At 54.7% G+C, this 20,268-nt stretch overlaps 1 protein-coding gene across 1 annotated transcript; it reads left to right on the forward strand.

Annotated features, from left to right (window-relative positions):
• Positions 1-275: 275 nt before the first annotated feature.
• On the forward strand, positions 276-1,203 carry LOC132250322 (olfactory receptor 2AT4-like). The gene has a single exon (XM_059726916.1). It carries the CDS (start codon positions 276-278, stop codon positions 1,170-1,172), a length of 897 nt encoding a protein of 298 aa, XP_059582899.1. The 3' UTR covers positions 1,173-1,203.
• The last annotated feature ends 19,065 nt before the right edge of the window (positions 1,204-20,268 follow it).

Below are 20,268 nucleotides of genomic sequence, written 5' to 3' on the forward strand. Positions count from 1 at the left end.
AGCAATCGAGGCCAGACTTACAGTGGAGAAGCTCTGATGCCAAAATATAAGGAAACAGACAGTATTGTTAGTGGAAAATGCAGCACATAAATCACCTCTTCTCCTGCCCTATGGGCTTAACATATCATCTGAAGGGAAGGGCACTGGAAAGTAAGTGAAATTGTACCATAATCATTAGCAAATGGCACAGTGTGAACAGCCGTGCTGATTTTCTTGTCCAGAGAAGCATTTGCTGACTGTGTGTTTTCCATTCCAGATGGTTTAGGACGCGGGCCATGGACAGCTGCAACAGCAATGCTTCTGCCAAAAGCTTTTTTCTGGTTGGGTTTCCTGCTCTTCAGGACTACCAGCTCCCGCTCTTTCTTGTCTTTCTCTTATTCTACCTGCTCATACTAGCCGGCAACCTCGCCATCATCACGGTTGTGGTGGTCGACCCAAAGCTTCACAAGCCCATGTACTTTTTCCTAACGAATCTCTCCGTGTTAGATATCCTGTTCACAACCACGACCATTCCCAAAATGCTGGCTATGTTTCTGGTCGATGCCAAAACGATTTCTTTCCAGGCCTGTTTCCTGCAGATGTACAGTTTCCACGGGCTAACGGTGACAGAAGCTCTTTTTCTGGTGGTCATGTCTTACGATCGCTATGAAGCCATTTGCAATCCTTTGCATTACGCGGTTAAAATGACCAAGAGGATGAACATCCAGCTGGCAGCAAGTGCCTGGATAACTGCCCTGATCATCCCGGCACCTGTCATGATCCAGACCTCTCAGTTAGCGTTTGGTGAAACCACCAAAGTTTATCACTGCGTCTGTGATCACCTGGCCGTGGTCCAAGCAGCCTGCCCGGATTTTGGTGCCACTTTTCAGACCTTCTTGGGGTTTTGCATTGCCATGACGGTCTCCCTTGTGCCTCTTATGCTTGTTGTTGTGTCATACACTCACATCATTATCTCCATATTAAAAATCAACTCCAAGGAAGGTCGCAGTAAAGCTTTTTCCACTTGCACTTCCCATTTGATTGTGGTTGGCACTTACTATTCATCCATTGCTGTGGCATATGTCTCGTACAGAGCACGTATGCCTATTGATATCCACGTCATGAGCAACGTGGTTTTTGCTATTTTAACTCCTTTGTTAAATCCCCTCATTTACACTTTACGCAACAAGTGAAACGGGCAGTAAAACAGTTCATTTTTTCCAAGATCTTTCCTCTTACTAAAAAGATGTAGTTGTAGCAACAGGGTTTATTGTTTTACCATTCATTTGTTCCCTTCTGCTGTGGACGGATCTCTGAATGGATGCACTCCTTCCACCCACTTTAGTATTAGCTCATGTCCAAGCGTACACAAGTGCCCTAAAGGAGCTGTATTTTGACAAGTGCTTTGTAAAAAAGCCCAGCTCGGTACTCTCTGTATCTTATGTCTCCATGACTCTGGATCAAGCATGTTCTGTTTCCACGTGGAAACAACCCGACCAAAGAGCTGAATGTGAACTTGTCCTTTCCTTTTCAGGCGCAGAAACCTGTGAGCCATCTCCATCGACCACATATAATGGCTGTAATCGGGATGTAATTTAAGACAGGCTTTCCTCATCAGTATGATTTTATCCTCTGTTTACTATTAAAACATTCGATTACCCCATTCATTTTTTTTCCTCCGTGACCCAGTGGAAAGAAATTAAATGATCACTCCTAAATATTAAAACGCTTGGCCATGCTTACGTGTCAACCTTTTCCTATGTATAAAGCAGTAAGGGCATGAACAGATTTAACATTTGTAGCTCTCCAAGTACCTTGGAGGTCCTTCAAAAAAATCAAGGGACAGATATCCCCACCCAATGAGATCTTTCTAACATGCCCATCCTCAGAAAGGATCTTTCTAATATGCCCATCCTCCATGTAAAGCACCTCATTTTACATCTGTATCCTCCAGCAGAGTATGATAGGTCAGTCCACCAGCATCCCACAGTGCCCTGCAGCTATCGTGTTCCCCATTGCCCTGCTCCCAGGTGTTGCCTCTATAGTTCACTGCAAGTCCACTGCTCTGGGGCCCCAGGACCTGCCCAGCGTGTGGCCTTGCCTATATGCAGCCAAGCACAAAGACACCACTGTACCCACCCCTTGTTGGCCATCCATCCAAGAACTGTTTCTGGGGTGGGCAGCAATCTCAAGGACCCTCTGGGCAAGTCACCAATGGCCCCATGCCCATGATGTCCATGCCTCCATCCTCCGCCATGTCTGCAGAGCGGTCCACAAACCAGAGGTGGGCAGAGGTCCTGAGACTCGCTCTCAGCATGGACAGACTGTGGGGTGTAGGAGAAGATGCGCGTGGGGTTGGCAGTTGAGTGAGGTGAAACGCGGGGAAGAAGGGAGCTGCATGAGGAGACTGAGGAGAAGGGGTTGAAGGGGAAACCGGGAATGCGAAGAGACCCAAGACTCCCTCTCTGTCCTGATGGCTAAACTTCTCTGCCATGGCTCCTTCATCTCCTCCTGCAGCTGGCTGCCCCTTTTCCATCACCTTTTCTTCTTTGCACCCGCAATGAGGCCAGGTTCTGGGTTCAGCGCATCCGACAAAGCCAAAGCTCGCTGCATTTCAGCAGTATGTTTTCCAGCCCCGATAGGTCCACAACTGAGATTCAGTCCACAGAAAGCACAGTGGCCAACAGAGCTGAGCGGGGTGTTTGCAACCCGTGAGACCGTCGCAGGAGCGCTGGCTGCACAAGACCCGTGTGGCCGGGCTGGTTTTGTTCAGAGCTGAGACCTGCTGAAGATTATTTTGTGCAGGGCTCGTGCGCAGAACAGCCAACGGCAGCAACAACCCGCGTGTCTCCTCTGAAGTCCCACGTCCCCTTGTTTTAGGTGCTGCCCCCAAGTTGTGGTGCAAGATGGGGCTGTGCCACGCACGGATGAGCTAGCTCCCTGCAAAGAGCAGATCTCCCAAAACACCGGCCTGGGATCACTGCACCTATTAGCCACCCACCTTGTCACCCCGTGGGCTTGTCAGTCCGCAAGCCGGACCCAGTCCGTGGGCCTAATTCAGCATCTGGTACAGACCTAGCTGGGGCCCGATCCAGCTGTGCAGGTATGACTGGGACCCAAACCCTCTGTGCAGGCCTAGCCTGGCCGGAGCTGGATCCAGCCGCACAAGGCTGGGGGCCTGATCCACTGCTCCCCACCACTGAGTTTCCAGACCCGGCGGGACCCCCCCGCCATATGACTGTAGCAGGATCCAGCCTCCGTGGCCATCCAGGGCACCCCTCGTGGCCCCATTTGTCCTGCTGGCTCCCCTCCTGCCTCTCAGGATACCACCCTGTCATCCCACCTGCCTTGCCTGGATGGTAGACTGGGGGACACTGCCGTCCAAGGCCAATGTGAGTTACCTGGGCATGGTCTCACTTCGGGGGGCTCGGAGCCCTTCTGCCATACAGCTGTGCCAGCCGACTGGCCCCGTCACCCTTGCCCTGGCCCCACTCATAGCCTCCAGGCCTTAATCACATTATGCGCTTTAATCACATTATGGGCTTTAATCATGGACTCCTCTGCCCCCAAAGCCACATCCACGCCTTGCAAATATTACTATACATCCTTCACCCGCCCTCTGAGTTGCTGGCTCTTTCTGGGCTGTCGATGAGCTGCTTGGCTTTGCCCACACAGCCTGCTGGGTCCCAGACCCATACGAGGCTCTGTCTGGGCTTCAGCCCCTTCTCTAGTCGCACTTGGGGTCCCTAGTCCTGTCTCAGCTCTAGCTCAGCCCTGGGTCCCAGCCTATCTGGGCTTCAGTCCTTTAAAACATGCAGCAACCTGCAGGCCCCCACCTGCGACTCCACACCACCCTATCAGTCCACCCAAACCTCCGGCTCCTTAGTCTCCAGGTCGCCGCAGCTCCCAGTCCTCCGCCCGATGACTCCCTCCAGCTCCCCTGGGTACCCGGGCTGACTGGGTCCCCTGCCTTTGCAGGCAGGGCTCTCAGGAGGTCTTTCTTCTCTGCAGCTCAGGACCATGCTGGCCCTCTAGCTCTGGAGCTAGGCTTGAAGTATACTGGCCTCCAGCCCTTTCCAGCCACCTGTCCTCTGACTCACCCAGGGGTTTCTGTGTAGCCCATTAATCCCCCTGCTCCTCTCACCACCTGCCCAGCTCGCCTCCATTTGCTCCTTAGCTGCCTGCTTGCCAAAGCAGAGCTCCTGTAGCTTACTGCAGAGCGTCTTTCCCCTGATCCCTCTCTGCAGCGCGTCTCATATCTGCTCATGTGCTGCTTGCTCCTCTGGCCCCTGCTGCTGCCCTCCAATCCTAGCCTCGAAGCTGCAGGGGTTAGGGGACCCTGCCACGGTGACATGGCTCTGGGCCAGATGTGGCACGCAGGCCGGGGATTGAACATGCCTAACACATGTGGTACATGAACCTCTATATATCTCCTTTCATAAGGGAGGTTGGGCAGACTTCAGCGGGCTGCTAGAGAAGGGCCTGTTGCAGAAACCACTTGATGATGAATTATTAACTACTCTTAGGAAGAAGGGCAGGATGGCTGCCTGGTGTTTTCCATCTGCTCTCTCTGTTTTCCAGTGCCCTGCTCATTTCACAATGAAATGGCTCCATTACACCCTCCCCCCCGCCACACACACACACACTTCCTCCCCAGCACAGTGGTTCTCAATGTTTTTTGGCTGTGTACCCCTTTACCTGAAAACTGGTGCTGCCAATACCCCCTACACCCAACACATCTCTGCCTGCTCAGCCCTTAGGACAAGGGTGGTCCCGGTCACTCACGACAGACCGGGGAGAGGAGAGACAGCGCAGTGGCAGATAGGCCAGGGAGCAGAAAGCAGAGCAGCAGATTGGGCAGGGAGTGCCAAGAAGGAAGCAGAAAGCAGAGCAGACAATCAGGCAAGGGAAGGGGATCAGAGTGACATGCAGGGAGGGGGCAGGGATGGTTTGTGACACACCTGTGAAAGGGGCCGGTCCCTTGTGCCTTAGGAAGAGTGTCGACACCGAGGTCAACACGCAGCAACACCATTGCTCACCGTGCGTTGGCCATTCAGAAGCGCCACCACCATTATTAGACTCAAGGTATGCACTCATCAGCTATGTGCTGTGTACTCCCAGAGGTGCCCTGGGTCACCTGCCCTAGAAAATATGGCTAGAGCTGGGGTGTGCAAAATGTGGCCCATAGGCCACACACAGCCCGCCAGGCCATTCTATCTGGCCCGCGGTACCCCTAAAAATTTTTGAAAATTAATATTTACCTGCCCCTGGCTGCCTATCGTGCAGCCCTCCATGGCTTGCCAAACTCAATAAGCGGCCCTCCGCCCAAAATAATTGCGTGCCCCTGGGCTAGAGGCTGGTAGTTGCTGAAGATAGCATGGTATAACAGAGCTGCATGGAACAGAGCACTAACGGAGCAGAACAGGATACTACTGGAATACAAAGTCCCTAAGCTCACTTGCCTGGTAATGATTCAGTAGGACGAGGTTCCTGACCCCGCTCGAGGAGGTGTATGAAGCAGCTAGGAGTATATATAGCGGCAGCAACGCCCTGGGCAGGAGAGCTGAGGGGCTCCACCTGCTTGATGCGGCTTCTCATTCCTTTTAAGTGGTGGCAAAGGTGTTTAGAAATATTCAGACTATCAAACTAGAGAGGAAGACAGAAATGCTAATTATCTTCAAGGTGGGGTCTTTTTAAATTTCCACTGAAGTTTTCTGTTTATTTTTCCTTTTGTCCCAAAATGGGCGGGGAGGGGGAGAAAAAGGGAAAATTCAGTATTTTCAGTTGTATTTTTGTTTTGTTTTCTGGCTTTCATTCGTTGTACCAAAACCTGAAAACTTCTAACCCTTCCCTCCCAAACCTTTCCTGTCATTTGGAAGAAAAAAGATTCGTGCCATATTCATTCACATCTCACACTCACCTTTTGGCTGAAAAATGACCCACAGAAAATTGGGGGGTGCTTTAAATAAAAGAAACCAAACTGTTTCTGAATAGTTTGGATAAAAGCCAATGTTTTTTTTCTCTTCGTTCTGCCTTCCCAGAACAAGGGGCATAACTTTTGGGGAGGGTGTGTGGCATGCGAATAAACACGGCACTGTTTTTTGGAAAGCCCCTGAGGGCTGTCCTTGCAAAGCCTCTCTCTGCGGCACAGAAAAGAGGCTGGTGGACAGACGGTCTGGTGATGCAGCCACGGGGCGAAGAGCCAGTAGCTCTGGGTTCAGTTGTCAGTAATGGCTGTGGGGACCTTGGGCAAGTCCTTCCCCCTCGTGCATCTCAGCTCCTGTCTGCAAAGCGGGGCCTTGCTGGTCTCTGTCTCCCAGGGGGTGGGTGAGCTGACAGAGGTGCCTCGAGCCCTGAGACAGGTGGGGGCCCTGGCATTACCTGGCCATGTAGAAGAGGGACTTGGGGGTGGGAATGACATTGAAGGGCACAGGCAGCGTCAGGCCCTCCCGGAAGTAGGACAGGTAGAGCTCGGAGCGGGCAAACTTCCACTCCGCGTCGGCATCATCCTGCAACACAAGCCGGGGGGCAGCTCAGAGCCGTGGGGTCGTGCAAGCCTTACAGGCACGTACAGGAGTTCCCCAGCTGGCCTGCGCTCACCCCTTCCCTGGGTCACTGAGCATGGCCATCTGCGCCCCTGGCATTGGGTAGACTGTCCTGCCTTTCATGCTGGTAGTATACGGGGAGTGAAGCATGGGGCTGGGTGGCAGGTGGCGGGCACTGGGACATGAGCGGGGCAGGGGGAATCCCCCCTGGAAAAGAAGGAGGCAGACACAGGGGTTCTGGCCCCACTCCCAGGGTGCAGACTTCTCGTCAGTGCAAATGCTGGATTGGCAAGGCCAGGTCTGCCACGTGCCCACCTGGCATAAACCTCCAAGGGATCCTTGTCTGAGGGGAGCCAGTGACTGTTCCCCACCATGCCGGAGGGGTTTAACCTAGAAAAGGGACCAGCAGGGCCAAAGGCCGGGGGTCTGCCCCGGACAGGCATGGTATCTGGGCCCCCTGGGTTTCACCCTGACTGTGCCTCTGCGACAGAGAAATGCAGCTGGCTCTGGGGTGGCATAGACTGGTGGTCCGTGCTATGCACAGTATGGATTCTGTCTGGAGGGGTGAGTGGGATGAGACAGCTTCTACCAGCCTTGCCCCATCGGCTCAGGGGGGCTCGCTCCCGGCTGGTCCCCTCCCGCACCATGGGCCGGGCTCCCAACGGGGCCGACCTCGATCTTCTGGAAGGAGTTGGTGATCACAGCAATGAGCACGTTGAGGGGGACGATGACCACAACGATGGTGAAGATGCCGTAAAGCGCCCGGCCCACAAACTGGGCCACGAAGACCCGGGGCACGTCCACCACGCGGTGTTCTTCCATGCCGAACATGGTCCAGAACAGGAACGGGAACGTCTCGTTGAAGCTGCCGCAGAGCGGGTAGGGGGTTACCAGGGGGATGTGAGCTCAGCGCGGGCCTGATCTGGCTTGGAGCTACAGTAGGCACAGGACCATCGACCCCCGCGAGTCTGGGGCCCCGCAGAGCCGTGCCCACACCCGCACACCTAGTCTACTGGGAAGACCCTTCCAACCCCAACCCTCCCACCTGACTCTGCGAGATCCCCTCTCTACTGGAAGGACACCCTGCTGGGGGAAAGCCCTGGCGCTCTGGACTTTAGCCATACGTCCTCTCATTTCCTGTCTAAACCGATCCGTGACTGGGGTGTGCCCGTGTGCTCCGGGGCCAGCGGTGTGCATTGAATCGGGGACCTCTCCTCCCTTCCCTGGTGCTTGCTCCCAGGATGGGTTATAGGCAGGAGTGCTCTCCCCACCAAGCAAACCCAGCCCAGCTCTCTCACGACAGGCTCTCCCTCCCTCTCGCCCCCAGCAGCACCTCCCTGCCCCTGCTGTGGCCTGAATCCAGCTTCCTTAACCACGGGTGACTAGCTCCATACACGTTACTCCAGCCGTGGCCACAGAAGGACCTGGTGCAATGGCACTAACGCTGCCTTCTCTCTGCTGGACATGCCTGGGACTGTGCCAGCCTTTCCCTTTCCTTTCTGCATTTCCCAGGCCCCGTGCCCTGCCCTGTGGCTCCAATCCATGGAGAACTGTCTGCCCGTCCCCACCAGACCCTGGGTGCAGAGGCAGGGCTGGGGGTGGTCGTACTTGCCCAGCCGCTCAGACTCCTGGTAGTGCACGTAGATGTTGTTGAGCCCGCACAGGAAAGCAGTGAGGATGATCATCAGGATGAACATGAACCTGCAAGGGGAGGCCAGGGAAAGGCGTCAGAGGGCAGGGAGCCTGGGCCGGGCAGGCTGCAATGCAAAGGGCATTCATTTCTCGGTCCCCCAGCGGGAATCCAGCTGAGACTGGGCACTGGAGGCTGCATTGCTTCCCTGTGCAGGGGGCCATGCCACTGGGCAGTCGGGCTCCAGCTGGGGCTGGGCTTCGCTCTGGGACAATGCTGCCTGCGGGCAGGGAGCAGCCTGTACCATGGGTTTGTCTAGCATCTAGCACCGGGAGGGTGCCCTCTCCAGGGCCTCTGTGACCTTATTCAGCCTGCTTCCCTGCCCAGCCCTGCAGTCTGAGCCCACATGTTCAGGGGGGCAAAGCACCCACGGCAGGGGCGCGGGGGTGGCTCACTGACTTCAACGAGGCTTGGACAGGGGTAGCAATGCAGCAGCATAGCCCAGCCACAGCCTGGGCTTTGTCCCCAACTCCCTGGCCTGTCCCTTCCCCTCCTTGTGCCCTGGCTCTATAACCTTTGATCCTTATAAGGGTCTTTGGCAAGGCGAGGGTTGCCTTTCTTGGTAGTTGGGACAGGATCTGACCCTGCGGCTGCAACACCTGAGCACTGGCCGTCCCAATGCTCAGCTCTGGGCTGTTACAGGTGCTCTGGGTTTCTGCCCTGTTATTTGGGTGAGGGTGTGGGGGGAACCCGTGGGGGAGCACACACAGGGGCTGGGCGCGCTGGCCGAGGGGGCTGCTCCTGCATCCCCGTCTTGCACTCTTCCCGCAGAGCTAAGAGCTTTTATCACGACTGCTGTTACTGCAGCGCCACGGCTGCCCTCGGCTCAGCGCTGAAGCGGCTGCTGTCTCAGGCTCGTCCCCAGGATGAGGATTGCTGAGATTTGTCTCAACACGCTGCCAGCATCCCCTCCTGCTCCTGGGCACTCCTGGGCAGACCCACGGCTGGATACACGGACTCGCCCTGACGCCTCGTGGCAGGCTGGGGGAATGCTCTGGCTCAGGAGGATACGCAAGCTCTCAGCATCTTGCTGTGGTAGGATCATTGCACGTCACCGATAAATGTCCCTGCAATCCCATCACCAGCCGACACAGCCGGCAACGGGGGCTCAGGGCAGGGAACAGACTGAGCCCGGGATATCTTGGCTGATTTCCCACGTAACCTGCAGGAAGGGATGGCCGGGAGTGTTTTGGGGGGAGCATGCATCCCACTGGGGCACGAGAGGGGAGGGAGGGAGACGTGAGGTCATCTGTGCTAGACAATCTCCCTTGTGGACCTGGCGGAAGTCGAATGTGACATAGTGCAGCAAGGCCTTGGCCACTTCCTCCCCGCCCGCACGGATGGCCAGGGTGAGGGCTTCCCGCCATGCCCGGTCCTCAGTCTCGTCCAGCGGCCGCAGGATGCCATCGCCCACCTGCAGCAGCTGCTGCACCAGGGGCAGGTTCCCGTCCTGGATGGCGCCGAGCAGCCCCCGCGGGAACTTCAGCTTCCTGGTGACGATCTCCCTCCAGCTGGGCTGCTGCTGGGGAAGCAGAGCTGGTCGGGTCAGGAGAGACCCTCCACTTCATGCCCCTTCCCACCCCGACCTGCTCTCAACCACCTCTGAGGAAGAGGATGACATCTCCCATCCCCCTTAGATAGCCCGTCCCAAGGCTTCGCCAGGGCTACAAAGCGTCTCCGGTCATCCTGGCCGGGGGCTGAGCCTGCCCCGGGGCCTGTGACCACTCAGCGAGCCGCACGCCCTTCTGTCCCACTGCACGCCGGCGGAGAGGACCTAGGAGTCCTGGATCCCAGCTCCTCCATCCCTCCAGGACAGAGGCTGGATTCAGTCCTGCCATGTTGCTGGCTGTCGTTCAGGGTCCAGGTGTCCTCCTCCACGGCAGCCCCTCAGGGTCTCGCTGTCCCGGTCACTGCTGAGCTGTGGCTCAGAGGCAGCCGGAGGCAACTGGCTCAGGCACACAACCGGGGCAAGCCCAACCTGAGGGCCCGTCACGCCTTCCTCCCCCTCGGGGCTCAGAAGCAGCTGCTCCCGGCTTGACAGGAGCAGCTCGGTGCCAGGGACTCGTTTCCTCCTGGCTAATTAACTCCCCTGGCATCTCCATTGGGCGCACTTGAGCTCACAGCTTGTAACACTGGCTTGCAAGGGGCTGGAGGCAGCAAGGCTGGCTACAAAGGGATAAGCAGGGGGTGCCACGCTCAGGAACCACAGTGCAGAGGGGTCCTCCGAGGGCTGCTCCACAGGGAGGATAACAACCCCCTCCTGCAGCCAGCGAGCGGAGCCCCCTCTCTGGCTCACAGGGCAGGGCTTTGCTGTGGGGCCGATGCTCAGCTTGCTGGGGAGCGCTGTCCGTGACCGGGGTGGTCACACCTTACTCACAACGCCCAGGTGCGAGGGCCGGTCCCTGGTGCACAGAGCTTGGGTGGAGGGCTGTTATCCAGGGTCCCTCAGAGCCAGGAGACCCTCGTTCCTGGGTGGGAGGGGGCAGGGACCTTAAGAAATCTAAATAGAAGTGGGGCAACATTTTGAAGGTGCCCCCCTGCCCCATCCCCACCACCTGGGGCAGCCGGCCAAAGGAGGATACAGGCATGCAGCAGGGGAAAAGCTTCTGCAATGCCAGGAGGGGCCAGCGCCACCACGTCGTGGATCGAGGCAGGCCTGGCATTAGAAACGGGTCTAATGTATGGGTCTGAACCCTCTCTGAGAGAAGCTGGGGGCACAGAAACAGGGGAAGGGGGTGACAAGGCGAGAGGCCACAGGAGCAGGGTGGGGGCTGTTACCCAACCAGCCCTTCCTGCCCTGCAAGGGGGGTGAGGGAGCTGCACCGCCCTTTCCTGCGACACAAAGCCCCGGGGTCTCTGCAGCGCCCCCACTCTCGGTGCAGGCCATGAATGCTTTCCCTCCACCGTTCGCTGACAATAATCGCACGTGCAGACAAAGCAGGCTCCTGCAGCCGCCCCTGCCTGGATGGGCCACGAGGCACTTTGCGAGGTGGACCCCAGCTAAAAGGCAGCCACTTCTGGGGTGGGGGAGGAAGCCGAGCAGAACGCAATACAAGGATGTGCATGGGGGCAAAGGCTCCAGCCCACTTCCCTGCCCCTGACAAACCAGGCTCACAGCTCCCCAAGGAAACCACCCGGGACAGCCGGCCCCGTTCATGTACGGAGAGCACAAGGCTCAGGGCAGAACGGTCCCGGCGCACACAGCGCTGCCGGGACCAGCGTCTCTGCAGCCCCTTGGTGGGGTGGAGCGCTGCGCCGCCCGGCCCAGCCGGTTTGGGCTCGGATAGTAGGCAGACAGACCAGGGAGCTACTTCAGCTCCACGGGAAGCCCTCTGCCCTTCCCGGGGCTGCCCTCACTCCTGCCCTGCCCCAGCTCAGAGCGAGCCAGCGCCCGGCTCCCCTGCTCTGCTCCGGGGGTCACTGGGGCCTCGCAGGGTGGCCGGGGGGCAGCGGGTATTTTGCCCCCAACCTGCTCCAAGGATCACAAGGAGCCTGAATTGTCCATCTGGAGATGGCCCAGGGCCAGGTCTTAGCAGGAGCCCTGCCCAGAGACCCCTTCGGAGTCGCTCCAGTTGCTCAGCACCGCTGCACCTTCCTCCAAGGAGACCGATGGTCCGAGGAAGGTGTCCGGAGGGTGGGCCGGGGGAAGCGGGTCCCCCATGCAGCCGGCATGGAGAGGATGCCCGCTACTCACCATGGCGCTCTCCTTAGCAGGCTCGCTGCCCTGCTGTGCCTGCCACGCCGTCCCTGCCAGCTGGACGCCCAAGCCCCTGGTCGCTGGCGAGGCTTCGGTTCAGCACCCACTGACTCAAGGCTGCTGGGATGGGAAGTGCCCAACTGCCCCCTCCAAATGCCCCCAGAGGCTCCAAATCCTGCCCTCCCTGCTCAGTCCCTCCTGCCGCTGCCACAAAGCCCACCCTCTGTGGCACGGCGCTGAGCCGGAGGCTTGTTTGTGCCTGTCAGGTAGGAGCAGGCTGGCGGCTCCCCCGGGCAAGGCTGTGCAGGACGAGGATGAGGACAGGTATGCCCGCCACGCCGCCCTCCTACCTGCCCCGGGACTCTGCAGGGTTGCTGGCTTCCCCTTCCATCCCTTCCTTGCACCAGGCAAACCTAGCACTGAAGCAGCATAAGGATGCTCGGCTCCAAGACACACAACCGCCCGTCAGACTTGTGCATGGCCTGCTAAGCAGTGGTGCTGACCCCGTGCGCCCTAAGGAGCAGGGCTCACCCCATGCACCCTAAGGAGGCACGCCGACACCATGCATCCTAAGCAGCCATGCACCCTAAGCAGTGGCGCTGACCCCATGCGCCCTAAACAGCCATGCCAACCCCATGCACCTTCAGCAGCCAAGCTGACCTCATATATCCTAAGCACCCATGCACCCTAAGGAGCAGGGCTCACCCCATGTACCCTGAGGAGGCACGCCGACGCCATGCATCCTAAGGAGCAGCGCTGACACCATGCACCCTAAGGAGGCATACTGCCACCGTGCACCCAAGGAGCCAGGACCAGGCAGCACGAGCCCGCCCCTCTCTCCCTGCCTGCGCTGCAGCAGGTACCCCGGTCAGTGCTTCCCGCCCGCTGCCCGCCTGCTAATGTCGTGCTTCCCCAGCCTCGATTTTCCCCCTGTGAAATGGGCCCGTCTGGCCCGCAAGGGGGCGGGGCCTGGAGCACGGGTGGGGGAAGGGGTGTGGCTTGCTGGGCCATGGGGATTGGGCGGGGGCAGGGCTTGGTGACCGTTGTGTGGGGGTGTTGCCCGTTGACCGTTGGGCGGGGGTGGGGTTTGGTGACCGTTGGGCGGGGGTGTTGACCGTTGGGTGGAGGAGGGGCTTGGCGACCATTGGGCATTGACCGTTGACCGTTGTGGGGGGGGCGGGGCTGGCGGCATGGGGCCGCTGCGCGCGCTGCTGCTGCTGCTGTTGGTGGGGCGGGGTGAGAACGGGATAATTTTGGGGACAGGGAATGAGAGTGGCGGGAGGAGCCAGGCCGAGAAAGGGGCTCCCACAGACTGCTGAACTGAGGTCCGGACACCAGGCCTCCTGCGCCCCCGAGCTAGCTGAGGAGCCTGGGCAGGAGAGCGCTGGCAGGCGGTCGCGCCGCACAGGCTCGTGCGCTCGAGTCCTGCTCCGTCGACAGGACTCGGAGCCGAGCTGGCCCGAGAGACCAGCGGTGTATACACCTTGTCTCGGGGGCCCGGGGCTGCTGGACGCGGAGGATTCGGCCCAGTCTTGAGCAGACAGGGATGCAGCTCTGTGGTGAAGTCAAGGACGGTGACTTGGGCACAAATCATTGTTAGATGTGTATAATCTGGAAGGACATTTCCCGCGACTACGAAGGCCAGATCCTCCATTGAATCCACTACTCTGTCCTTGCTCATTTTGTGTCTTTATATTACTTTCTAGGTTTTGCTGAGATGTCCAAACTCCTTTACTCTGAAGTAATAGTACCGAAAAAGCTAGAGCCCAGGGGCGGTGCAGACAGCAAGGTAACGTCTCTCTTTTGCTAAAAAGCAGCCCAATGCCCTGCGTCAGTGCAAGGTGTTAATGTACGCTCAGGAGATCCCAGGAGAGGACCATGCGCCCCCTCAACGCACACCCCACAGGGGAAGGCGAACCCGCCACCGCTCATAACAGCTTGGCCGTGGGGGGAAATGTCTTCCCGACCCCAGATGTGAGTGTGTGCGTGTGCGTGGAGAGGCCAGACCCTCCAGCACCGGCACAGCCCAGACACATCTCCCGGCGTGGCTGCATCCACCGCCCAGTGCCTCTGAGGGAGGCTTACAAATACCTGACACACGGAGCAGCAAGCGTGGAGCAAATCCCTCGAGCCCCGTGCCACGACCAGCAAAGCCCAGAAGCCTGGGAAATCCCCGCAGCCGAGCACGGCCTCGCTGCACCTGGATCATCCCCGACCAGGGCTGCCCAGCCTCTCGAACGCCCCAGTGACAGAGTCCCCACCTTCCCCAGGCGTCTATCCCACGGCCTCCTTGCTCTAGCGCTGAAGGAGGGTTTCTGGATAGCCAATCCAACCCTGCTTTGCTGCAACTTAAACCATGGGCCCATGGCATCCTCTCTGCAGCAAGAGAGAAAAGGCGCTTTCCCTCTTCTCTATGGCATGGCAGCCCTTCAGATATTTGAAGCCTGATAACATGTCCACTGTTAAGCGCCTTTTCTACAAGCTGAACAGGCCTGGCTTCTTCAGCCTCACCTGACATGATCTGCTTTCCACGTTGCCTGCTTCTGAGCTCTTCTAACTCCTCTACGTCCTTTTTGAAAAGTGGAGCCCCAGACTGAATACTCTAGACGGGGCCTAGCCAGTGCTGCGTACAGAGCATCTTTCACCCAGTGCTTCTCTTATTGCATCCCAAACCCGCACTTGCCTTTTGTGCATCTGCATCGTGATACAGACTCCTGCTGAGTCTCTGAGCCACCAGGACTCCCAGATCCTTCTCCATAATGCTGCCATCCAACCGGGGGTCACCCATGTTGTATCTGTGCTCCTGATTCTTCCCGAGGCGCAGCACCTTGCATTTCTCATCACCGACCTGCATCCTGATCGCTTCAGCCCAGCTTTCCAATCCGTCAAAACCTTTGTGAATTCTGCTCTCATCCTCCACCGTGTTACAGCCTTCCTCGTTTTGTGTCATCTGCAAATCAAGGTGATTTGGCTGGCATTTCATTTTGGGGGGTTAATCAGGGAACAAGTCCCTGCAGTGTTAAATGTCCCAAGTCAGCCTTTTTGGGATAAAAAGTTTCAGGTCTCCATTTTCAAATAACTTTTACGTTCAGACTTTCTTAAAGCTTGTTTTCTATTACTGCTACATACAATTTCAAGGTTAAAACTAATTATTTTAAGCATTAAAAAAAATGCATCTTTAATTTTCAACTTTCCCTTTGCAAGAAAATCAAAATCTGGGGTTTTATTTTGATTCTGAAAAAAGCCAAATGTTGAGTTCTGTCTCTAGTGGGTTATGGAATAGAGAAAATCCCACACAATTTACTGATTCGTTTTGGTGCACTGCCTGGGGGAGTAGTTAACTGATTGCACGATCTCACAATGATTACACACTTAATTTATACAACACAATTTTATTTTAAAACTCTTTGCTACCCATATAACACTGCTTAGCTTTAAGAAACCCCACAAACATTAAAAACACAATAACTACATATATCAGAAACAATGCTCCGAATGCACTTCCTTCCCAAACAATGCTATAAGAATTAGTGTTACACAAACAACTACAATTACAACTAAAAGTTAAATTTAAATCAATACTATTATTTTTCATATTATACTTACAATCCTAGAATTCCGAGAAGCCAAATACCAAAATATGGTTTCATTCCTCAGTAGTACGATTCAATGGGTTGTCCTCAGTAGTACGGTTCAATGGGCTCGCCTCAGTAGTACGGTTCAATAGAATGGGCTCGCCTCAGCAATACAATTCAATAGGCTGGCCTCAGCAGCGATAGGACTAAGTCCCCTTCCTTCAGTCCCTTTCAGGCGCTCTGTGGCTTCAGCGTGAACGAAGAGATTCGTGTTCACGGAGAGGGTGGTTCAGGTGATCAGTCTGACCCGGGCTATACTTGCGATTCTTCCTTCGTTGTTCTACAAGTATAGTCACCTCCAAATTGGGACAGTAAGTTACAGTTTTTATTGAGTGAGCTGCCGTCAGCGGGCTCCTCCTACTCAAGCCTGTCACTGCTCCCAAATTTGGGCTCGGATCTTACTCAACAGATTCTTTTGCCTTTGTTGAGCATTTTAAATTACCTTTGGGGAAACTTCCATATCACTGCAAATGCCCTTTTCTTACCAATCTGGTCAAAAGGCCTTAGGGTTTGATCTCTCGGAATTCAGGATATTTGTTCTCTTTGTAAAAGACTTCTAAAGATGAAATTTAAATTAAGACTTTAAGCAAAGTCAGGACCTTTTGCACGTAGTCCCAAAACAATTACTTAGATAAGGAGATAAATCTTATCTTCTTCCTGAAACTGGCTAATGGGCAACCTTTACAAACATTCAAACTATTTCATTCAATATGACAAGTTCTTTAAATCTTGCATAAAATGAAACTTCTGTGGGGTGCATAGCTGCACTTGAGGAGAACTGACCTCATTTTTGATGCTGAAGTCAGTGCCTAAGATTGCCTTACAATCCTACAACTACGTAGTAAGATGGTTATGTGGGGTCACATCCCTCCCAAGCACATTTCTATTCTGGACGAGTACCGTTCCATGCTTATACTTGGGACATGGGTCATGTAGCGCGTAGTAAGCATTTACTTTGTGACTGTTCAGGAGACTGCAACTCGTAGTACGATCAAACTAAAATGAGGCAGAAAGTTTTCCGAGCAGTCGTGCAACAATGCTTGCTACGATCTGAATGAAACGTGTCCCAAGTGCCGGAGCCATTGAAGACTGCTGTGCGCTGTAGTGTTGTCTGTCCCAGTCCCGGCAGCGCAAACAGGTAGCCGTTGGTGCTGGCCTCCTCACCACATCAGAGTCTCCTGACTGCATTATCCCCGGGGCAGCCAGATGTTAGCTCAACGCATGTTAGAGTGCAGCATCTGGAGAACCTCCTCCGTTACTCTGTGATGGCCCTTGCACGTGTTTTACTGCTTGACATCTCAGGCACTAGTGGTGAAAGTGCAGCTCACACGCCCCAAGTACAGTGTATGACAAAGCCCACAGACTTCATGACTGACTCAACAATAACATCACTTGAACATCCCATGACTCTATACCTATGTGGTCACCATGTGCGGGGTACGCTTTCTTTTATAACTCGAATCACACCACTGTCACATTTTAATGTTAACGCATTCTTAATCAAGCTTTTAGCTTTGTCTGTCTTGGGGTCCTTGTCAACTGTGGGGTCTTTTGTAGCCAGGGTTCAAGACAAGAGAAGAAAGATATGCTCTGAACACAGACTGACTGAATATTGGGGATTTTATTTTTGTTTGATGAAAGGTAGGAATTGCTTTGCCTGAAAGTTTTCAAAAAATATTAAATTGTATGTTTTTCTGTCTTGTCTGCTACAGGCGGAGGAGTCCTATTTAATCAAAATAGCAGGACGTCACCATATTGTTCATCTACAGCAAAAAATGCAAGTGCTTTCTTTCAGCCTTTCCTTTCTTTCTGTAGAAAGCATAAGTGTACATGGCAATTTAGAGAAACGAAAACAAGAAATCTGCTCCAAGTGACTTACAGTTTGTTACCCCAAAGCGGTGTCCTTTCAGTGTTGGGAAGACCCAGACTTCAGGCTGTCTGTGACCAGGACCTGCTTTGCAAGCTAACAGATTTAAGGTACAGCTTCAGGTCCCTCAGTGGTCACCACTCAGGTCAGAAAAGAGGCAAAAGACAGATCTACAGCCTGCCCTTTTACTGTTCACACCCCAAATATGCACTTATTTCAGTGCCCGTCTCGCTATGTGCAATAGTGAGATATGGATTCTCACCTATAGCAGCTGGGGATATTTGGGGGCGGAAGGGGTAGCAGCTTGCCGACTTGCGGCGTTCGTCTTCATTTGTGAAAGTCTCCAATTTTCCTCCCAGCTCACATCCTATACTTACAGGGAGCTTATTTTAATGTTTTAATCAACATTAAAGCCTTCATTCAGATTTCTTTGTTTCACTGAGACTTTAGCACCTGGAATGAAACCTGTCCTCTTGCGGATGGAGAAGATGTCAGGTAGCTGGGATCGATGTCCTTGTGAACGTTACAGCTCCGCAGCGGAGGATTTCTTATCTCCTTCCTTTGCTATCATGGGATACTGTTTGCAAACCTCCTGTTTTCTCGTTGCCTTTGTTCATGGTCTTCACTGACCAGGCTGCTTTGTTTCTAAAGTTTATCTGAGACATTTAAAATAAATACCTCTATTATAGCAAAGCCGCTGGTATATTGAGGTTCTCCACCTCGGGAAGAAAAACCCACAGCATCCTTATAGGCTCGGCAGTGCTATGTTGGCTAGCACTATGGAAGAAAGAGACTTGGGGGTCATCATTGACCACAAGATGAACATGAGCCTGCAGTGCGATGCTGCGGCTAGTAAAGCAACCAAAACGCTGGCTTGCATCCATAGATGCTTCTCAAGCAAATCCCGGGACGTCATTCTCCCCTTGTACTCAGCCTTAGTGAGGCCGCAGCTGGAGTACTGCGTCCAGTTTTGGGCTCCACAATTCAAAAAGGATGTGGAGAAGCTTGAGAGAGTCCAGAGAAGAGCCACGCGCGTGATCAGAGGTCAGGGAAGCAGACCCTACGATGACAGGCTGAGAGCCCTGGGGTTCATTATCCTGGCAAAGCGCAGGCTCAGGGGTGATCTGGTGGCCACCTACAAGTTTATCAGGGGTGACCACCAGTATCTGGGGGAACGTTTGTTCACCAGAGCGCCCCAAGGGATGACGACTAGGTCGAATGGTCATAAACTACTACAAGACCGTTTCAGGCTGGACATAAGGAAGAACCTCTTTACTGTCCGAGCCCCCAAGGTCTGGAATAGCCTGCCACCGGAGGTGGTTCAAGCGCCTACATTGAACACCTTCAAGAGCAAACTGGATGCTTATCTTGCTGGGATCCTGTGACCTCAGCTGACTTCCTGCCCTTTGGGCGGGGGGCTGGACTCGATGATCTTCCGAGGTCCCTTCCAGCCCTAATGTCTATGAAGTCTATGAAGTCATTCCTACTAACATTATCAAAGTAAAGTTATGATATATCGCTTTTCAATTCTCCGTTGTACGGCTTCCTTACTATCATGTCATCTTTGTGACTCTTTGCTCTAGTTTTTCTGGACGTATTAATTGCTTCCTTTCATTGACCAGGCTAGTTGTCATGTCTGCAAAAGTTCACTCCTGCTTCAGGTCCAGTTCTGTAGCTTGGTACAGGCCTCCTGAAAATGGCCCAGACTGGCAACAAGTGAGTATACATCTCCACTGAGCATGCTGTGTTCATTTAACAAGAATGCATTATTCTTTTACTAGGATCCTACCAGGGGTCAGTAGGCTGGACCTGGCCTGTGGAGCAACTGGATCTGGATCCGGATCTGGATCTGGCCCACAGACCCCCAGGGCTTTGTTTGTGCCACGCCTGTGCCTGCACTGGGGCCAGGCACCTTCCAGCTACCCCCTCGCCACTGCTACTTTTTCACCGCCCCCCACAGCCTCCGCCCAGCTGTGGCCTGGGTGCAGCTTTCAACCAGTGGGGACCTGTGCCAGGGCCAGGCAGCTGGGAGCCGCAGCCACACTGCTGGTGCTTTCTCCTCCCTCCCCTCCCCTCCCCTGGTCCCCCAGCTCTGGTGCAGAGGCAGCAGCAGCTTAGACACAGGCCCAGGAGGAAGCAGCAGCAGCACAAGTGCAGCCGCCAGCTGTCTGACACGGGTCCCACGCCCGCCCCACCACTGATGCTGCGTGGAAGCCATGCTGCCTGTTGCAGACTACTGCCAGGTTTTTCCAGGCCACCGTTTGAATTGAACTGCGTAACTCTGCGGCCAGCGACGTTTTCTTCCCAACAAAATATAAAACGTTAAGTTACTGCAGCTGCCACCCTTAGCTACTGCTTTCAGAGCAGTCACAGTTGTGGAAAGACTGTCTAGCTAGACTAGAGCTGAAGTAACTTTTCCCCACGAGGTCTGTGTTTTCACACCATTAAGTGTCACAGGAGTAGTCAAAGAACACGCTCATCCATACGAATCCTCATCCGGGGGAGCACATTTCAGACAATGTTTTACAAGAATTCACAAACCCACTTCAGAGAGATGAGAATACAAGACAAACCTGCAAGGTGGCTTCTTCAGAGTCCATCTCTGGGGTGTAGGGGTCGTTCGGTGTGCAGCTGAGATGTATCAGGAGCTAAGGTTTCTGAGACCACATTGGTCTTCTCTTTTCTTATGTTTTGCTCCAGGCATTGCTCATTTATTCATTTATTTTTCTTAGAGCAAAATTCTCTAAAAAGAAATCTCTTGTCCGTTGTGTTCTGGCTACATCCAGGAGAACCAGGATTTTCACACTGGGCTGGTTTGCAACCTGCTTTCTTTCCCGTGGGTCGCCAGCTTAAGA

The sequence above is a fragment of the Alligator mississippiensis genome, chromosome 1, assembly GCF_030867095.1.
Source record: "Alligator mississippiensis isolate rAllMis1 chromosome 1, rAllMis1, whole genome shotgun sequence".
Taxonomy (NCBI): domain Eukaryota; kingdom Metazoa; phylum Chordata; order Crocodylia; family Alligatoridae; genus Alligator; species Alligator mississippiensis.

Bases quoted from the DNA above. Each gene is read 5' to 3' on its own strand.
- LOC132250322 (XM_059726916.1), top strand. From the start codon at position 276: ATGGACAGCTGCAACAGCAATGCTTCTGCCAAAAGCTTTTTTCTGGTT.